Below are 20,607 nucleotides of genomic sequence, written 5' to 3' on the forward strand. Positions count from 1 at the left end.
GACTCACAACTCCCTGACACTACCTAGCCTCACAGTATCTAGCTTCACAGCTCCCTGACAGTATCTAGCCTCACAGCTCCCTGACACTACCTAGCCTCACAGCTCCCTGACAGTATCTAGCCTCACAGCTCCCTGACACTACCTAGCTTCACAGCTCCCTGACACTACCTAGCCTCACAGCATCTAGACTCACAACTCCCTGACACTACCTAGCCTCACAGCATCTAGACTCACAACTCCCTGACACTACCTAGCCTCACAGCTCCCTGACACTACCTAGCCTCACAGTATCTAGTCTCACAGCTCCCTGACACTACCTAGCCTCACAGCATCTAGACTCACAACTCCCTGACACTACCTAGCCTCACAGCATCTAGACTCACAGCTCCCTGACACTACCTAGCCTCACAGCATCTAGACTCACAACTCCCTGACACTACCTAGCCTCACAGTATCTAGACTCACAGCTCCCTGGCACTACCTAGCCTCACAGCTCCCTGACAGTATCTAGCTTCACAGCTCCCTGACAGTATGTAGCTTCACAGCTCCCTGACACTACCTAGACTCACAGCTCCCTGGCAGTATCTAGCTTCACAGCTCCCTGACAGTATCTAGCTTCACAGCTCCCCAGCCTCACAGCTCCCTGACAGTACCTAGCTTCACAGCTCCCTGACACTACCTAGCCTCACAGCATCTAGCTTCACAGCTCCCCAGCCTCACAGCTCCCTGACAGTATCTAGCTTCACAGCTCCCCAGCCTCACAGCTCCCTGACAGTACCTAGCTTCACAGCTCCCTGACACTACCTAGCCTCACAGCATCTAGCCTCACAGCTCCCTGACATTACCTAGCCTCACAGCTACCTGACACTACCTAGTCTCACAGCTACCTGACACTACCTAGTCTCACAGCTCCCTGACACTACCTAGCCTCACAGCTCCCTGACAGTATCTAGCTTCACAGCTCCCTGACAGTATCTAGCTTCACAGCTCCCCAGCCTCACAGCTCCCTGACAGTACCTAGCCTCACAGCTCCCTGACAGTAATACCGGTGCTGTGACCACTAGCCTTTCCCCAGCTGTCTCCACAGACAGCACCTCTACATAGCTGAGCTGGGGATCTCTCCCTCACTTACCATATTTGTAGGCGCAAGTCACTCTGTGCAGCATGATCCGTAGGGGGGACCAAAATAGCAGCGCAAAATCAGCTGGTTTGGACCGGCCCTGCTGGCCTCCCTGTCTGGAATCTGTTCTGCACAAGTCCTATTGTCATATGGTTAATCAGCTCTTTTCTCTATACAATGCAGTCCACAGCCAGTCAGTCAGTCAGTCAGCCAGCCAGACAGCCTTGTAGTCAACCAGTCAGTCTGCCAGTTAGTCAACCAGTCAGCCAGTAAGCCAGCCAGTCAGTCAGCGAGTCCCACTCGTCCCGGCTCAGCCACCCACCACTATAGAGAACCAGTCTGCCATGCCGGGAAGTTGAGCACAAAGTCAACTGGTCCAGCTTAGGGAAGACTTATTATGGAGAGCTGCCTGATCAGTCCGCTTGGTCTGGTCCCTCAACCCACTGCTGGACTGGACACGACTGGGCTGGTAGTAACCACTGTCTGGCAGCATAAACAGCCGCCAGCCTAATTAATTGAATCAATGCAGTCAGCAGTAATTCATTCTGATATTTTGAAATGCTTCCCTCTCTTTGAGACAGTGAAATGCCTCCCTCTCTTTGAGACAGTGAAATGCCTCCCTCTCTTTGAGACAGTGAAATGCCTCCTCTCTTTGAGACAGTGAAATGCCTCCCTCTCTTTGAGACAGTGAAATGCCTCCCTCTCTTTGAGACAGTGAAATTCCTCCCTCTCTTTGAGACAGTGAAATGCCTCCCTCTCTTTGAGACAGTGAAATGCCTCCCTCTCTTTGAGACAGTGAAATGCCTCCTCTCTTTGAGACAGTGAAATTCCTCCCTCTCTTTGAGACAGTGAAATGCCTCCCTCTCTTTGAGACAGTGAAATGCCTCCCTCTCTTTGAGACAGTGAAATGCCTCCTCTCTTTGAGACAGTGAAATGCCTCCCTCTCTTTGAGACAGTGCAATTTAATTCAAGATGCTAGGCACCCAACCAGCCAAACATTAAATACATGTAATAACTCATTTTATTGGTAAAGGTCAATCCAAATATATTTTTATTTGGGCCTGTCCTATCAATAGTTCATGGGCCTGTCCTATCAATAGATCATGGGCCTGTCCTATCAATAGATCATGGGCCTGTCCTATCGATAGATCATGGGTCTGTCCTATCGATAGATCATGGCCCTGTCCTATCGATAGATCATCGGCCTGTCCTATCGATAGATCATGGGTCTGTCCTATCGATAGATCATGGCCCTGTCCTATCGATAGATCATGGGTCTGTCCTATCGATAGATCATGGGTCTGTCCTATTGATAGATCATGGCCCTGTCCTATCAATAGATCATGGCCCTGTCCTATCAATAGATCATGGCCCTGTCCTATCAATAGATAATGGCCCTGTCCTATCAATAGATCATGGGCCTGTCCTATCGATAGATCATCGGCCTGTCCTATCGATAGATCATGGCCCTGTCCTATCGATAGATCATCGGCCTGTCCTATCGATAGATCATGGGTCTGTCCTATCGATAGATCATGGCCCTGTCCTATCGATAGATCATGGGTCTGTCCTATCTATAGATCATGGGTCTGTCCTATCGATAGATCATGGCCCTGTCCTATCAATAGATCATGGCCCTGTCCTATCGATAGATCATGGGTCTGTACTATCGATAGATCATGGCCCTGTCCTATCGATAGATCATGGGTCTGTCCTATCAATAGATCATGACCCTGTCCTATCAATATGCTCTGGGTTGTCTTTATAAAAGAGGTGTGGGACCAGGGAAAGTACTGAGTGTTGCAACATGCTCTGGGCTGTCTTTATAAAAGAGGTGTGGACCAGAGAAAGTACTGAGTGTTGCAACATGCTCTGGGCTGTCTTTATAAAAGAGGTGTGCATCTTAGTGGGGACAAACAGCTCATGAAGACACTGACATCTGCCACTGATACAGGTGAGCTCATGCATGTCTCTCACTATTCTTAACTGATCACAAATCATTTCAAATAAAACAATTGGGAAGGGAGGTTTTCCTGGTGCCTAATGTAACATTGTCCGATCTGTTCAGTCATCATAGGACCTAACTAGAATCCTGCTTGTTAACACAGTAAAATGTCAATAGTCATAGTGAGACAGAGTGACTGTGTAAGTGTTAGTATTTCACCAACAGCTGGAGACCTGAACAATACTGTAGTAAATGAGATCCCTTTTCTTACAGGGCGCCCATTCAACATACTATTCTGAAGTTTCCTTCAAAGGCAAACAGACATCTATCACAACAACGATGGTAAGTATTAATAAACCACAGTATTATAAGAATGATCAGAAAACAGCATTCAGAGATACTAATGAGAATAATGAAAAGCCCCATTCTGGTGGGAAGCTGCTATAGACCACCAAGTGCTAACAGTCAGTATCTGGATAATATGTGTGAAATGCTTGATAATGTTTGTGATATCAACAGAGAAGTATATTTTCTGGGGGATTTAAATATTGACGGTCTTTCATCAGGCTGCCCACTCAGGAAAAAGCTTCAAACTGTAACCAGTGCCTGCAACCTGGTTCAGGTTATTAGTCAACCTACCAGGGTCGTTACAAACAGCACAGGAATTAAATCACCAACATGTATTGATCACATCTTTACTGATGCTGCAGAGATTTGTTTGAAAGCGGTATACAAATCCATAGGATGTAGTGATCACAATATAACAGCCATATCTAGGAAAACTAACGTTCCAAAGGCTGGGCCTAATATAGTGTATAAGAGGACAGGCTGGGCCTAATATAGTGTATAAGAGGACAGGCTGGGCCTAATATAGTGTATAAGAGGACAGGCTGGGCCTAATATAGTGTATAAGAGGACAGGCTGGGCCTAATATAGTGTATAAGAGGACAGGCTGATGCTGGGCCTAATATAGTGTATAAGAGGACAGGCTGGGCCTAATATAGTGTATAAGAGGACAGGCTGGGCCTAATATAGTGTATAAGAGGACAGGCTGGGTCTAATATAGTATATAAGAGGACAGGCTGATGCTGGGCCTAATATAGTGTATAAGAGGACAGGCTGGGCCTAATATAGTGTATAAGAGGACAGGCTGGGCCTAATATAGTGTATAAGAGGACAGGCTGATACTGGGCCTAATATAGTGTATAAGAGGACAGGCTGGGCCTAATATAGTGTATAAGAGGACAGGCTGGGCCTAATATAGTGTATAAGAGGACAGGCTGGGCCTAATATAGTGTATAAGAGGACAGGCTGGGCCTAATATAGTGTATAAGAGGACAGGCTGATGCTGGGCCTAATATAGTGTATAAGAGGACAGGCTGGGCCTAATATAGTGTATAAGAGGACAGGCTGGGTCTAATATAGTATATAAGAGGACAGCCTGATGCTGGGCCTAATATAGTGTATAAGAGGACAGGCTGGGCCTAATATAGTGTATAAGAGGACAGGCTGGGCCTAATATAGTGTATAAGAGGACAGGCTGATACTGGGCCTAATATAGTGTATAAGAGGACAGGCTGGGCCTAATATAGTGTATAAGAGGACAGGCTGGGCCTAATATAGTGTATAAGAGGACAGGCTGGGCCTAATATAGTGTATACGAGGACAGGCTGGCCTAATATAGTATATAAGAGGTCAGGCTGGGCCTAATATAGTGTATAAGAGGACAGGCTGGGCCTAATATAGTGTATAAGAGGACAGGCTGGGCCTAATATAGTATATAAGAGGTCAGGCTGGGCGTAATATAGTGTATAAGAGGTCAGGCTGGGCCTAATATAGTGTATAAGAGGACAGGCTGGGCCTAATATAGTGTATAAGAGGACAGGCTGGGCCTAATATAGTGTATAAGAGGACAGGCTGGGCCTAATATAGTGTATAAGAGGACAGTCTGGGCCTAATATAGTATATAAGAGGTCAAGCTGGGCCTAATATAGTGTATAAGAGGACAGGCTGGGCCTAATATAGTGTATAAGAGGACAGGCTGGGCCTAATATAGTGTATAAGAGGTCAGGCTGGGCCTAATATAGTGTATAAAAGGACAGGCTGGGCCTAATATAGTGTATAAGAGGACAGGCTGGGCCTAATATAGTGTATAAGAGGACAGGCTGGGCCTAATATAGTGTATAAGAGGACAGGCTGGGCCTAATATAGTGTATAAGAGGACAGGCTGGGCCTAATATAGTGTATAAGAGGACAGGCTGGGCCTAATATAGTGTATAAGAGGACAGGCTGGGCCTAATATAGTGTATAAGAGGACAGGCTGGGCCTAATATAGTGTATAAGAGGACAGGCTGGGCCTAATATAGTGTATAAGAGGACAGGCTGGGCCTAATATAGTGTATAAGAGGACAGGCTGGGCCTAATATAGTGTATAAGAGGACAGGCTGGGCCTAATATAGTGTATAAGAGGACAGGCTGGGCCTAATATAGTGTATAAGAGGACAGGCTGGGCCTAATATAGTGTATAAGAGGACAGGCTGGGCCTAATATAGTGTATAAGAGGACAGGCTGGGCCTAATATAGTGTATAAGAGGACAGGCTGGGCCTAATATAGTGTATAAGAGGTCAGGCTGGGCCTAATATAGTGTATAAGAGGACAGGCTGGGCCTAATATAGTATATAAGAGGTCAGGCTGGGCCTAATATAGTGTATAAGAGGACAGGCTGATGCTGGGCCTAATATAGTGTATAAGAGGACAGGCTGGGCCTAATATAGTGTATAAGAGGACAGGCTGGGCCTAAGATAGTGTATAAGAGGACAGGCTGGGCCTAATATAGTGTATGCTATTGATGTAAATAATATTTGATGCTGGTCTGTGGTGTGTAATGAGGAGCAACCAGACGCTGCTGGTCTGTGGTGTGTAATGAGGAGCAACCAGACGCTGCTGGTCTGTGGTGTGTAATGAGGAGCAACCAGATGCTGCTGGTCTGTGGTGTGTAATGAGGAGCAACCAGATGCAGATATTTCTAAAACTAAAAGTATTGTATTTGGAACAAAACACTCACTAAACCCTAAACCTCAACTAAATCTTGTAATAAATCATGTGGAAGTTAAGTTGACTAAACTGCTTGGAGTAACCCTAGATTGTAAACTGTCATGGTCAAAACATATTGGTGCAGTAGTAGCTAAGATGGGGAGAAGTCTGTCTATAATCAAGCGCTGCTCTGCCTTCTTAACAACACTATCAACAAGGTAGGTCCTACAGGCCCTAGTTTCTACCTTCTTAACAACACTATCAACAAGGCAGGTCCTACAGGCCCTAGTTTCTACCTTCTTAACAACACTATCAACAAGGCAGGTCCTACAGGCCCTAGTTTCTACCTTCTTAACAACACTATCAACAAGGCAGGTCCTACAGGCCCTAGTTTCTACCTTCTTAACAACACTATCAACAAGGCAGGTCCTACAGGACCTAGTTTTGTCGCACCTGGACTACTGTTCAGCCGTGTGGTCAGGTGCAACAAAGAGGAACTTAGGAAAATTGCAATTGGCTCAGAACAGGGCAGCACGGCTGGCCCTTGGATATACACAGAGAGCTAATATTAATAATATGCATGTCAATCTCTCCTGGCTGAAAGTGGAGGAGATTGACTTCATCACTATTTTAATTTATGAAAGCTATTGACATGTTAAATGCACTGAGCTGTCTGTCTGAATTACTGGCGCACAGCTCAGACACCCATGTATACCCCACAATACATGCCACGAGGTCTCTTCACAGTCCCCAAGTCCAGAACAGACTATGGGAGGCGCACAGTACGACTACATGGAACTCTATTCCACAGTACTACATAGAGCCATGACTACATGGAACTCTATTCCACAGTACTACATAGAGCCATAACTACATGGAACTCTATTCCACAGTACTACATAGAGCCATTACTACATGGAACTCTATTCCACATCAGGTAACTGATGTAGCAGTGGAATCAGATTTTTTTTAAACAGATAAAAAACACCTTATGGAACTGCTGGGACTGTGGAGAAACACAAACACTGGCACAGACACAGGCATACACACACACACACGCGCACACACACACACACACACACACACACACACACACACACACACACACACACACACACACACACACACACACACACACACACACACACACACACACACACACACACACACACACACACACACACACACACACACACACACACACACACACACGACAACATTTTCACTATACCAACACATGGATTTAGTACTGTAGATATGTGGTAGTGGTGGAGTAGGGGCCTGAGGGCACACAGTGTGTTGTAGGTATGTGGTAGTGGTGGAGTAGGGGCCTGAGGGGACACAGTGTGTTGTAGGTATGTGGTAGTGGTGGAGTAGGGGCCTGAGGGCACACAGTGTGTTGTGAAATCTGTGAATGTATTGTAATGTTTTTAAAACTGTATAAACTGCCTTATTTTGCTGGACCCCAGGAAGAGTAGCTGCTGCTTTGGCATAATAAATGTATCCATAATAACTACAAATGAACCAACACTAGACAGTTTTTGTATTAAACTGCTGTATCCATCTACCCTCTGCTGCAGTCCATCTTGCTGCTGGCTCTAATGGTCCCCGTGATGGCACAGTCCTCCCTGCATCCAGTGGACTGTGATGAGGTCTATAGATCAGGTTCTGGACAAAACGGTGTCTACACCATCTACCCTGCAGGACCTACCTCACCTGTCCAGGTCTTCTGTGACATGGGGTTGGAAAGTGCATATCGAGGAAAGTGGACGGTCAGTTTCAATGTGTGGTATTGAAATACACTTAAAGACTAATTTACCATGAACAATCTCTCTCTCTCTCCTAATCTGTTAATTAAACAATCTCTCTCTCTCCTAATCTGTTAATTAAACAATCTCTCTCTCTCTTAATCTGTTAATTAAACAATCTCTCTCTCTTAATCTGTCAATTAAACAATCTCTCTCTCCTAATCTGTTAATTAAACAATCTCTCTCTCTCTTAATATGTTAATTAAACAATATCTCTCTCTCTCTTAATCTGTTAATTAAACAATCTCTCTCTCTTAATCTGTTAATTAAACAATCTCTCTCTCTCCTAATCTGTTAATATAACAATCTCTCTCTCTCTTAATCTGTCAATTAAACAATCTCTCTCTCTTAATCTGTTAATTAAATAATCTCTCTCTCTTAATCTGTTAATTAAACAATATCTCTCTCTCTTAATCTGTCAATTAAACAATCTCTCTCTCTCTTAATCTGTCAATTAAACAATCTCTCTCTCTCTCTTAATCTGTCAATTAAACAATCTCTCTCTCTTAATCTGTTAATTAAACAATCTATCTCTCTCTTAATCTGTTAATTAAACAATCTCTCTCTCTTAATCTGTTAATTAAACAATCTCTCTCTCTCTCCTAATCTGTTTATCAAACAATCTCTCTCTCTCTTAATCTGTTAATTAAACAATCTCTCTCTCTCTTAATCTGTTAATTAAACAATCTCTCTCTCTCTTAATCTGTTAATTAAACAATCTCTCTCTCTCTTAATCTGTTAATTAAACAATCTCTCTCTCTCTTAATCTGTTTATCAAACAATCTCTCTCTCTCTTAATCTGTTTATCAAACAATCTCTCTCTCTCTCTTAATCTGTCAATTAAACAATATCTCTCTCTCTTAATCTGTCAATTAAACAATCTCTCTCTCTTAATCTGTCAATTAAACAATCTCTCTCTCTTAATCTGTCAATTAAACAATATCTCTCTCTTAATCTGTCAATTAAACAATCTCTCTCTCTTAATCTGTCAATTAAACTTTTTTATCTTAATCTGTCAATGAAACAATCTCTCTCTAAATCAGCTGATTCAGAGGCGACAGGATGGATCAGTGAACTTCTACAGGAAGTGGGATCAGTACAAGAGTGGTTTTGGGAGCGCAGCTGGAGAGTACTGGCTGGGTAGGAACTGGTTTAACTTCTAGCCAACAGAACGTTCTCCTCCTAGAACCTTGTTCTACCACTGACTTCATCCGGTTTGTCCTAGTTCATTCAAGGCCATTTGTCATTGTATTCAGACAACACAATGAACTGCTATGCTGATCTCATTCTCCAGGGCTGGAGACAATGCATCTCATGACTATGAAAGGAACCTATGAGCTGAGGGTGGACATGGAGGACTTTGAGGGGAATAAGGTCTATGCTCAGTACTCTTCCTTCTCCGTTGGACCAGAGGCTGAAGGATACCTGCTAACACTGGGGTCATTTAAAGATGGCGGAGCAGGTGGGTGACAATTTATATTGTCCAAGAAAAAATAACCAAAGAATAAAAGTCTAATAAAATAGTCCAAGAATATACTGTAGTACCAGAATATAGTCCAATAATATACTGTAGAACCAGAATATAGTCCAATAATATACTGTAGTACCAGAATATAGTCCAATAATATACTGTAGTACCATAATATAGTCCAATAATATACTGTAGAACCAGAATATAGTCCAATAATATACTGTAGTACCAGAATATAGTCCAATAATATACTGTAGTACCAGAATATAGTCCAATAATATACTGTAGTACCAGAATATAGTCCAATAATATACTGTAGTACCAGAATATAGTCCATTAATATACTGTAGTACCAGAATATATTCCAATAATATACTGTAGTACCAGAATATAGTCCATTAATATACTGTAGTACCATAATATAGTCCAAGAATATACTGTAGTACCAGAATATAGTCCAATAATATACTGTAGTACCAGAATATAGTCCAATAATATACTGTAGTACCAGAATATAGTCCATTAATATACTGTAGTACCATAATATAGTCCAAGAATATACTGTAGTACCAGAATATAGTCCAATAATATACTGTAGTACCAGAATATATTCCAATAATATACTGTAGTACCAGAATATAGTCCAATAATATACTGTAGTACCAGAATATAGTCCATTAATACACTGTAGTACCAGAATATAGTCCAAGGGTATAGTACAAAAATATAGTACCAGAATATAGTACCAGAGTATAGTACCATAATATAGCACTAGAATATAGTCCAATAGTACAAGACGATAGCACTAGAATATAGTCCAAGGGTATAGCACAAAAATATAGTACCAGAATATAGTACCAGAGTATAGTATCAGAATATAGTACCAGAATATAGTACCAGAATACAGTACCAGAGTATAGTACCAGAATATAGTCCAAGAGTATAGTACCAGAATATAGTACCAGAGTATAGTACCAGAATATAGTACCAGAGTATAGTACCAGAATACAGTACTAGAATACAGTACCAGAGTATAGTACCAGAATATAGCACCAGAGTATAGTACCAGAATATAGTCCAAGAGTATAGTACCAGAATATACTACCAGAATATAGCACCAGAGTATAGTACCAGAGTATAGTACCAGAATATAGTACCAGAATATAGTACCAGAGTATAGTACCAGAATATAGTACCAGAGTATAGTACCAGAATATACTACCAGAATATAGTACCAGAATATAGTCCAAGAGTATAGTACCAGAGTATAGTAACAGAATATAGTAAATGTACCAGAATATAGCACCAGAGTATAGTACCAGACTATAGTACCATAATATAGTCCAAGAGTATAGTACCAGAGTATAGCACCTGAATATAGTACCAGAATATAGTACCAGAATATAGTACCAGAATATAGTACCAGAGTATAGTACCAGAATATAGTACCAGAATATAGCACCAGAGTATAGTACCAGAATATAGCACAAGAATATAGTCCAAGAGTACAGTACCAGAATATAGTACCAGAATATAGTATCAGAGTATAGTACCAGAGTATAGTACCATAATATAGCACTAGAATATAGTACCAGAGTATAGTACCAGAATATAGCACTAGAATATAGTACCAGAGTATAGTACCAGAATATAGTACCAGAATATAGTATCAGAGTATAGTACCAGAGTATAGTACCAGAATATAGCACTAGAATATAGTACCAGAGTATAGTACCAGAATATAGTACCAGAATATAGTACCAGAGTATAGTACCAGAATATAGTACCAGAGTATAGCACCATTTTATTTATGTATTTATTTATTTCACCTTTATTTAACCAGGTAGGCTAGTTGAGAACACCTTTATTTAACCAGGTAGGCTAGTTGAGAACACCTTTATTTAACCAGGTAGGCTAGTTGAGAACACCTTTATTTAACCAGGTAGGCTAGTTGAGAACACCTTTATTTAACCAGGGAGGCTAGTTGAGAACACCTTTATTTAACCAGGTAGGCAAGTTGAGAACACCTTTATTTAACCAGGGAGGCTAGTTGAGAACACCTTTATTTAACCAGGTAGGCTAGTTGAGAACACCTTTATTTAACCAGGGAGGCTAGTTGAGAACACCTTTATTTAACCAGGTAGGCAAGTTGAGAACACCTTTATTTAACCAGGGAGGCTAGTTGAGAACACCTTTATTTAACCAGGTAGGCAAGTTGAGAACACCTTTATTTAACCAGGTAGGCTAGTTGAGAACACCTTTATTTAACCAGGTAGGCAAGTTGAGAACACCTTTATTTAACCAGGTAGGCAAGTTGAGAACACCTTTATTTAACCAGGTAGGCAAGTTGAGAACACCTTTATTTAACCAGGTAGGCCAGTTGAGAACACCTTTATTTAACCAGGTAGGCCAGTTGAGAACACCTTTATTTAACCAGGTAGGCCAGTTGAGAACACCTTTATTTAACCAGGTAGGCCAGTTGAGAACACCTTTATTTAACCAGGTAGGCCAGTTGAGAACAAGTTCTCATTTACAATTGTGACCTGGCCAAGATAAAGCAAAGCAGTTCGACAGATACAACGACACAGTTACACATGGAGTAAAACAAACATACAGTCAATAATACAGTATAAACAAGTCTATATACGATGTGAGCAAATGAGGTGAGAAGGGAGGTAAAGGCAAAAAAGGCCATGGTGGCAAAGTAAATACAATATAGCAAGTAAAACACTGGAATGGTAGTTTTGCAATGGAAGAATGTGCAAAGTAGAAATAAAAATAATGGGGTGCAAAGGAGCAAAATAAATAAATAAATAAAATACAGTTGGGAAAGAGGTAGTTGTTTGGGCTAAATTATAGGTGGGCTATGTACAGGTGCAGTAATATTTGAGCTGCTCTGACAGTTGGTGCTTAAAGCTAGTGAGGGAGATAAGTGTTTCCATAATATAATAATATTATTAATAATTAATAACCATAATATAGTACCATACTATAAAATTGGAATATAGTCCATGAGTATAGTACCAGAGTATAGTACCATAATATAGCACTGGAATAAATTACCAGAGTATAGTACCAGAATATAGTGGCATAATATAGCACTAGAATATAGTACCAGAGTATAGTACCATAATATAGCACTAGAATATAGTACCAGAGTATAGTACCAGAATATAGCACTATACTATAGTACCAGAATATAGTACCATAATATAGTACCATAATATAGTCCATGAGCATAGCACTAGAACATAGTACAAGAGTATAGTACCAGAATATAGTGGCATAATATAGCACTAGAATATAGTACCAGAATATAGTACCATAATATAGTACCATAATATAGTCCATGAGCATAGCACTAGAACATAGTACAAGAGTATAGTACCAGAATATAGTGGCATAATATAGCACTAGAATATAGTACCATAATATAGTACCATAATATAGTACCATAATATAGTACCATAATATAGTACCATAATATAGTCCATGAGCATAGCACTAGAACATAGTACAAGAGTATAGTACCAGAATATAGTACCAGAGAAAATTACAAGGAAAATAGTGCAAGAAAATCTGTCAACAAGGGTTCATTACTAGGGATGCACTATATATCGGTGAACATATCGGAATCGGCCGATATTAACTAAAAATGACAACATCAGTAGCGGCCTGATGTCTAGTTTAATGCTGATGTGCAAAACAGATGTCAGAGCTGACGTATAAACCTATATAACGTAGGTACATGACGTAATGACGCCACGTAAAATGTTGCGCTACACGTGCAACACAGCATTCCTAACCTCGCCCACAATGTCTGCTGTGTGGATCGAGCAGACAACAAGTCCAGCAGTCATTTGAAAGGATAACAACATTTCAGAGAGATGACTCAAAGATAATGGAATTCATTGACCTTGACAATCAACCGTCCTTTGTAAGTGGGTGATGTTGGCTTTCGCCGACTGGTCGAGCACCGGTACACACTACCCAGTAGGCGCTATTTTTCAGATGTTGCCCAACCGAAGTTGGTATTAGCTAGGTTGCCACTTGTCGGTTTGCCTATTAAAATGGAACTTCAAATTTTTCAGATGTTGCCCTACCGAAATTACACAGTAATAGCGTCACTGCTATTAGCTTCACAACATACTATGGAACTATGGGGGTGGCACAGGGTTCAATTCTCGGGCCAACTCTTTTCTCTGTATATATCAATGATGTTGCTCTTGCTGCGGGCAATTCCCTGATCCACCTCTACGCAGACGACACATTCTGTGTACTTCTGGCCCTTCCTTGGACACTGTGCTATCTAACCTCCAAACGAGCTTCAATGCCATACAACACTCCTTTCGTGGCCTCCAAATGCTCTTAAACGCAAGTAAAATCAAATGCATGCTTTTCAACCATTCGCTGCTTGCACCCGCATGCCCAACTAGCATCACCACCGTGGATGGTTCCGACCTTGAATATGTGGACATCTATAAGTACCTAGGTGTCTAGCTAGACTGTACACTCTCCTTCCAGACTCATATCAAACATCTCCAATCTAAAATCAAATCTAGAGTCGGCTTTCTATTTCGCAACAAAGCCTCCTTCACTCATGCCGCCAAACTTACCCTAGTAAAACTGACTATCCTACCGATCCTCGACTTCGGCGATGTCATCTACAAAATTGCTTCCAACACAGCAAACTGGATGCAGTTTATCACAGTGCCATCTGTTTTGTTACTAAAGCACCTTATACCACCCACCACTGCGACCTGTATGCTCTAGTCGTAGGGCCCTCGCTACATATTCGTCACCAGACCCACTGGCTCCAGGTCATCTACAAGGCCATGCTAGGTAAAGCTCCGCCTTATCTCAGTTCACTGGTCACGATGGCAACACCCACCCGTAGCACTCGCTCCAGCAGGTGTATCTCACTGATCATCCCTAAAGCCAACACCTCATTTGGCCGCCTTTCGTTCCAGTACTCTGCTGCCTGTGACTGGATCGAATTGCAAAAATCGCTGAAGTTGGAGACTTTTATCTCCCTCACCAACTTCAAACATCTGCTATCTGAGCAGCTAACCGATCGCTGCAGCTGTACATAGTCCATTGGTAAATAGCCCACCCAATCTACCTACCTCATCCCCATACTGTTTTTATTTATTTACTTTTGTGCTCTTTTGCACACCAGTATCTCTACCTGCACATGACCATCTGATCATTTATCACTCCAGTGTTAATCTGCAAAATTGTAATTATTCGCCAACCTCCTCATGCCTTTTGCACACAATGTATATAGACTCTCTTTTTCTTCTTTTTTCTACAGTGTTATTGACTTGTTAATTGTTTACTCCATGTGTAACTCTGTGTTGTTGTCTGTTCACACTACTATGCTTTATCTTGGCCAGGTCGCAGTTGTAAATGAGAACTTGTTCTCAACTTGCCTACCTGGTTAAATAAAGGTGAAAAAAATACAACCAGCCTGAAAACAATGACCAGTAGAAACTGCAGTCATTTTCATTATTCTTGGCAATGATTTAGGAATCCTCGTGAGTTAGTATTAGCAAGGTTGCCACTTGTTGTTTGCCTAATGAAATGGAACTTCAGTTCATGAAAATAAATAGCTAGCCAGATACTTAACCCTTTCTCCCAAAGCTAAAGTTATAAGCAGCCAGCTACTTAACCCTGTCTCCCAAAGCTAAAGTTATAAGCAGCCAGCTACTTAACCCTGTCTCCCAAAGCTAAAGTTATAAGCAGCCAGCTACTTAACCCTGTCTCCCAAAGCTAAAGTTATAAGCAGCCAGCTAGCTTCATCTGTCTAGTGAGGCTCTACCGGACCGGGATATGTGTTGTGAAGCTAGCCACAATAAGGATTAGGCACAATAGTGGAATTTGTGGTTTGCTTTCAAAATAAAAGTCTGTTGTTGACAGTGATGCAAATGAATACAAATAGTAGAATTATGCCATACTTGTATTTTGAAGGCTAACCGCAAAGTCCACTATTGTGGTTAATCCTTATTGTGGCTAGCTTCACATAGATGGGTCCGATGAATAATAAAATAAGATCTGTCTTACAAATTAGGGTTATTTTAGATGATGACACCTAGCTATATAGTTAGCTAGCTAATTAAAGCTACTGAAATAGATGTTTTCTAGCGAACTATAGCTACTGAAACAGATGTTAGGTAGCAAAATATAGCTACTGAAATAGATGTTAGCTAGGTAACTATAGCTACTGAAATAGATGTTAGCTAGCTAACTATAGCTACTGAAATAGATGTTAGCTAGGTAACTATAGCTACTGAAATAGATGTTAGCTAGGTAACTATAGCTACTGAAATAGATGTTAGCTAGCGAACTATAGCTACTTAAATAGATGTTAACTAGCGAACTATGTCTACTGAAACAGATTATGTCGTGTTTTTTGGGGAAGAATATTGTTTGTAACACGAAATACGAGTGATAGTGTAATCAATATGAGTGATGTGTAATAACTATGTAAAAAAAAATAGGAACACCTTAAATTATTATGTGACGCGCAGTCATATTCAGGTCCTGATTGGTCAACAAACTTAATTGACACGTCAAATTTTGTTAAATAGTATATATTTTGACGCGCAAAGACCCAAACGGCGTTCCATAGAAATCCTGGTTGAGAATAAAACGCCGGAACAAATTAACAACGAAACAGCACAGCAAGTAAGTGAAAGAAATAGGTTGTGATGATGTTTTTCTGGTAATGGGGACATACGTAAATGCCAACAAAATAACTTTTTGGTCAGTGTGGTGTTTGTGTGTAACCTTTATTTCACTAGGCAAGTCCGTTATAAGAACAAATTCTTATTTACAATGACGGCCTACCCCGGCCAAACCCGGACGATGCTGGGACAATTGTGCTCCGCCCTACGGGACTCTCAATCACAGCCGGATGTGATACAGCCTGGATTCGAACCAGGGACTGTAGTGACGCCTCTTGCACTGAGATGCAGGGCCTTAGACCGCTGCGCCCATGTGTGTGTGTTAACTCTTTAACTGAATGCTTCAAAGGCTGCAAACATGTTTTATATTGGTTATCTGCATCAGGTTTTTTGGGGCAAGGAACATATTGGATATTGGTATCGGCCAGAAATGTCATATCGGTGCATCACTAGTTCATACCTAAAGCTGGTGGAAGTATTATCATGAAGTTACCTAGAGTCCTTATTTATCTCCTCTGTTTCCTCAGGAGATTCTCTGGGTTTTCACAATGGTCACAAATTTACAACGTCAGATAAAGACCAGGACCTTGGCGACTCCAACTGTGCCCGGTTGTACTACGGAGGATTTTGGTACACCAACTGCCATGCTACTAACCCCAATGGGATATATGCATGGGGCGAGTCTACCTTTGGTATTGGCATCAACTGGAATTCATGGAAAGGCTATACATACTCCCTGAAAGCCATCACCATGAAGATCAGACCAGCCCCTCAATAATTTCTAACACAATTGTAAAATCGGATTTTTCAATAACAATTATTGCCATACAAACATTTCCAGCACATGTACATATTCCATTTATAAGGGAGAGGGGGGGTCTTTTTTTAAGTAGGGTTTGTGTTTGGGTCTTCAGAGATTAGAAGGTGCAGCAGGATACAGAAGATCTCAGATCTACTCTGAAGTGCAGTGTTGCCATAGCAACAGAACCCTGACTGCAGTGGGGATTATATGACCCATCATTTAACTATCTCTGTCTCTTACCTTAACACACTGTCTGTCTCTTACCTTAACACACTGTCTGTCTCTTACCCTAACACACTGTCTGTCTCTTACCTTAACACACTGTCTGTCTCTTACCTTAACACACTGTCTGTCTCTTACCCTAACACACTGTCTGTCTCTTACCCTAACACACTGTCTGTCTCTTACCCTAACACACTGTCTGTCTCTTACCCTAACACACTGTCTGTCTCTTACCCTAACACACTGTCTGTCTCTTACCCTAACACACTGTCTGTCTCTTACCTTAACACACTGTCTGTCTCTTACCTTAACACACTGTCTGTCTCTTACCTTAACACACTGTCTGTCTCTTACCCTAACACAGTGTCTGTCTCTTACCCTAACACACTGTCTGTCTCTTACCCTAACACACTGTCTGTCTCTTACCTTAACACACTGTCTGTCTCTTACCTTAACACACTGTCTGTTATGATCACCAACACTTGAAATAAAGACAGATACTGTACCTGCAAAATGATGAATTCTCCCGCAGTTTATTGTGCAATGTTTAGAACCAACGGTCTTTGTTGCCATGCTAAAAAACACATAACTTTAAGCTCCATATTGAAATAGCATCAGTTTATATGACTTTAGAATAGTTACATCTGTGTAATGACTTCAGCCAACCATGTTGAATTGAGTTTGTGGGTCAGACGGTGAAGTGATTCCAATAATGAGGGTAGACCTATTGAGTGGCTTAAAGAAATACATCACAACATCAGGTCAATTGAGTGAGAAATGCCTCTTGTATGTGTGTAGATCTTTGTTTTGGTCTCACTGTTTGATGCATTGTCATCTACTTCTACATGTGTCACATACAAACCTATTACTACCTGTCAGGGCAAGGAGATTGAGGTTGTAACCTCATATAAATATCTTTGAATAATTTTAATTGATGATGGCCTCTCTTTTAAATTGTATATTCAACAACTTACAAAAAATTTGAAGCTGAAGTTGGGATTTTATTTTCGGAATAAGGCCTGTTTTTCTTTTGAAGCCAGAAGGAGGCTAGTATTAGCTACATATTTCTAGACTATGGGGATATTTTATATAACGGTCAGAGCGCCCACTTGATGCTCTGGCCGATGATTTGTTTACCTCTGGATAACATGGAAACAGCCCAACCAGCTCTGCTGGCAACAATTTCATCACGCATTTTTCAGACGTTTACTGACAGCGGCCATATTCAACGGGTGTTGTATACTTTAGCTTCATTTGTTGACGCTACCCATCCCAGTAGCGGGATAATTGTCATCAGCAACCGCTGAATAGCATAGCATCACAGTCAAATAATATTACTAGAAAATATTAATATTCATGAAATCACAAGTGCAATATAGGAAAACACAGCTTAGCCTTTTGTTAATCCACCTTTCGTCTCAGATTTTGAAATTATGCTTTACAGCGAAAGCAATCCAAGCATTTGTGTAAATTTATCGATAGCACAGCATAGCATTATGTACACTAAGCATTAAGTAGCTTGGTCACGAAAATCAGAAAAGCAATTTAAAAAAATGTTTACCTTTGATCATCATCGTTTTTTTTCACTCACGAGACTCGCAGTTACATAACAAATGTTCCTTTTGTTCCATAGAGATTATTTTTATACCCAAAATACCGACGTTTGTTTGTCGTGTTATGTTCAGAAATCCACAGGAAAGAGCGGTCACCACAATGCAGACGTATATTCCAAATAATATCTATAATGTCCACAGAAACATGTCAAATGTTTTTTTATAATCAATCTTCAGGTAGTTTTTAAAATATATATTCAATAATATATCAGTGTGTAGCTTTTTCCATAACAGCGGGAGGAACAATGCCGGCTTTACTCAATTGCGCACAAACTCACTCTGAGAGCCCCCACCTCTCCACTTGCGCAATGTGATCCTTCATGCTCATTTTTCTAAATAAAAGCCTGAAACTATGTCTAAAGACTGTTGACACCTTAGGGAAGCCACAGAAAAAATGAATCTGGCTGATATTCCTTTAAATGGAGGATAGGCATGCATAGGAACACAGAGGTTTCAAAATAAGAGGCACTTCCTGATTGGATTTTCCTCAGGCTTTCACCTGCAATATCAGTTCTGTTGTACTCACAGACAATATTTTTACAGTTTTGGAAACTTTAGAGTGTTGTCTATCCTAATCTGACAATTTATATGCATATTCTAGTTTCTGGGGCTGAGAAAAAGGCTGTTACAAATGGGTACGTTTTTTAGCCAAAAAATAAAATTCTGCCCCCTACACTCAACAAGTTAAGACATGTAGCTAGCTAGATAGGTAAACAATGAACATAGCTAGGTAAACAATGAACCTAGCTAGGTAAACAATGAACCTAGCTAGGTAAACAACATGTAAGATCACACACGTCACGTAATGTTAGCTAACAAGCCAGCCAGCTAACGTTAGCGAGTTAAACAACAATGAATATAGTGCCAAATCATGTTGTTACTATCCTGCATGAATCTGCTCAACAATCTGCTGGAAGCTAAACAACCATGTTCAATGTTAGCTAGCTAACATTAGGCTCAAACTAGCAAAGCCAACGGCTCTGGGATACGAATAATAACGCCATACTCGTGACGTTAGCTAGTGAGCCAGTCAGCTAACGTTAGCTAGCTAGATAACAGTACACTTTAACTTGAAAATAAACCACTTTCTGTCAAATTTAGAAATGTGTAATATTTGAAAATGTAGCTAGCTAATACTAGACTATCTTACCCGTATACATCATCATGCATGATGGACGCATCTCCCTGTCAGGGATGCCATACCACGGTTGCCCTTAGTTTGAAGATGTAATCCAGAGACAGGTGTTTTCTCCATCTCTTTAGCTATCTTTACTCTAATTACACTGATTTCAAAACTTGATCCTCCAGAAAGTAGAGAGCAACAATTATGCAGCTCCACTACACGATACATTTCATAAAAAGCCAGGTTCGACAGTATTACCAACAGACTGACCAGCTCAAATAGACAGAAGCCCTCCATATGGCAGACCAATCTGAAATCCTCTCTCGGCATGTCCAGCCCACACATTATCTCAGCCAATCACGGCTAGTTGGAAGGTTGCTGCCTTTTACTGTGGCTTAACCAATAAGGCTCGTAATTTATCAATTGTATTTGTATTTACAGACGGCATACATGTTTGTTATTAAGGCACATGAAAGTTCACATGTTCCAGAAGGCCTAGTTTCCTGAAATGGGTCACAATTGACAACAGACTTTCAACACGCTTATTGGGAAGGACACTCAACATGCACATCACTTACACAAATGACTGATGATTGGCTGAGATAAATTGATGATAAAAAGATTGTGGGGGCTGTTTTGTTAGACTTCAGTGCAGCTTCTCCCATTATCGATCATAGTCTGCTGCAGGAAAAACGTATGTGTTATGGCTTTAAACCCCCTGCTAAATTGTGGATAAAGAGTTACCTGTCTAACAGAACACAGAGGGTGTTATGGCTTTAAACC

At 41.0% G+C, this 20,607-nt stretch overlaps 2 protein-coding genes across 2 annotated transcripts in view; one reads left to right on the plus strand and one right to left on the minus strand.

Annotated features, from left to right (window-relative positions):
• LOC124021430 (ankyrin-3-like) overlaps positions 1-20,607 on the minus strand; it is a gene marked incomplete at its 3' end in the record, with an annotated part of 137,611 nt that overhangs the window by 99,292 nt on the left and 17,712 nt on the right. The window lies entirely within an intron of this gene.
• Positions 2,959-17,214, plus strand: LOC124021431 (microfibril-associated glycoprotein 4-like). Its single transcript, XM_046336620.1, has 6 exons — positions 2,959-3,074; positions 3,339-3,407; positions 7,680-7,871; positions 8,951-9,047; positions 9,202-9,369; positions 16,592-17,214. The coding sequence occupies exons 2-6, from the start codon at positions 3,405-3,407 to the stop codon at positions 16,840-16,842; spliced, it is 711 nt and encodes a 236-aa protein (XP_046192576.1). The 5' UTR covers positions 2,959-3,074; positions 3,339-3,404; the 3' UTR covers positions 16,843-17,214.

Source organism: Oncorhynchus gorbuscha, unplaced genomic scaffold (genome assembly GCF_021184085.1).
Source record: "Oncorhynchus gorbuscha isolate QuinsamMale2020 ecotype Even-year unplaced genomic scaffold, OgorEven_v1.0 Un_scaffold_1110, whole genome shotgun sequence".
In the NCBI taxonomy this organism is placed as follows: Eukaryota; Metazoa; Chordata; class Actinopteri; order Salmoniformes; family Salmonidae; genus Oncorhynchus; species Oncorhynchus gorbuscha.

Bases quoted from the DNA above. Each gene is read 5' to 3' on its own strand.
- LOC124021431 (XM_046336620.1), top strand. The intron at 9,048-9,201 runs GTAGGAACTGGT...CTCATTCTCCAG, and splicing joins AGCTGGAGAGTACTGGCTGG to GGCTGGAGACAATGCATCTC. The intron at 9,370-16,591 runs GTGGGTGACAAT...CTGTTTCCTCAG, and splicing joins ATTTAAAGATGGCGGAGCAG to GAGATTCTCTGGGTTTTCAC.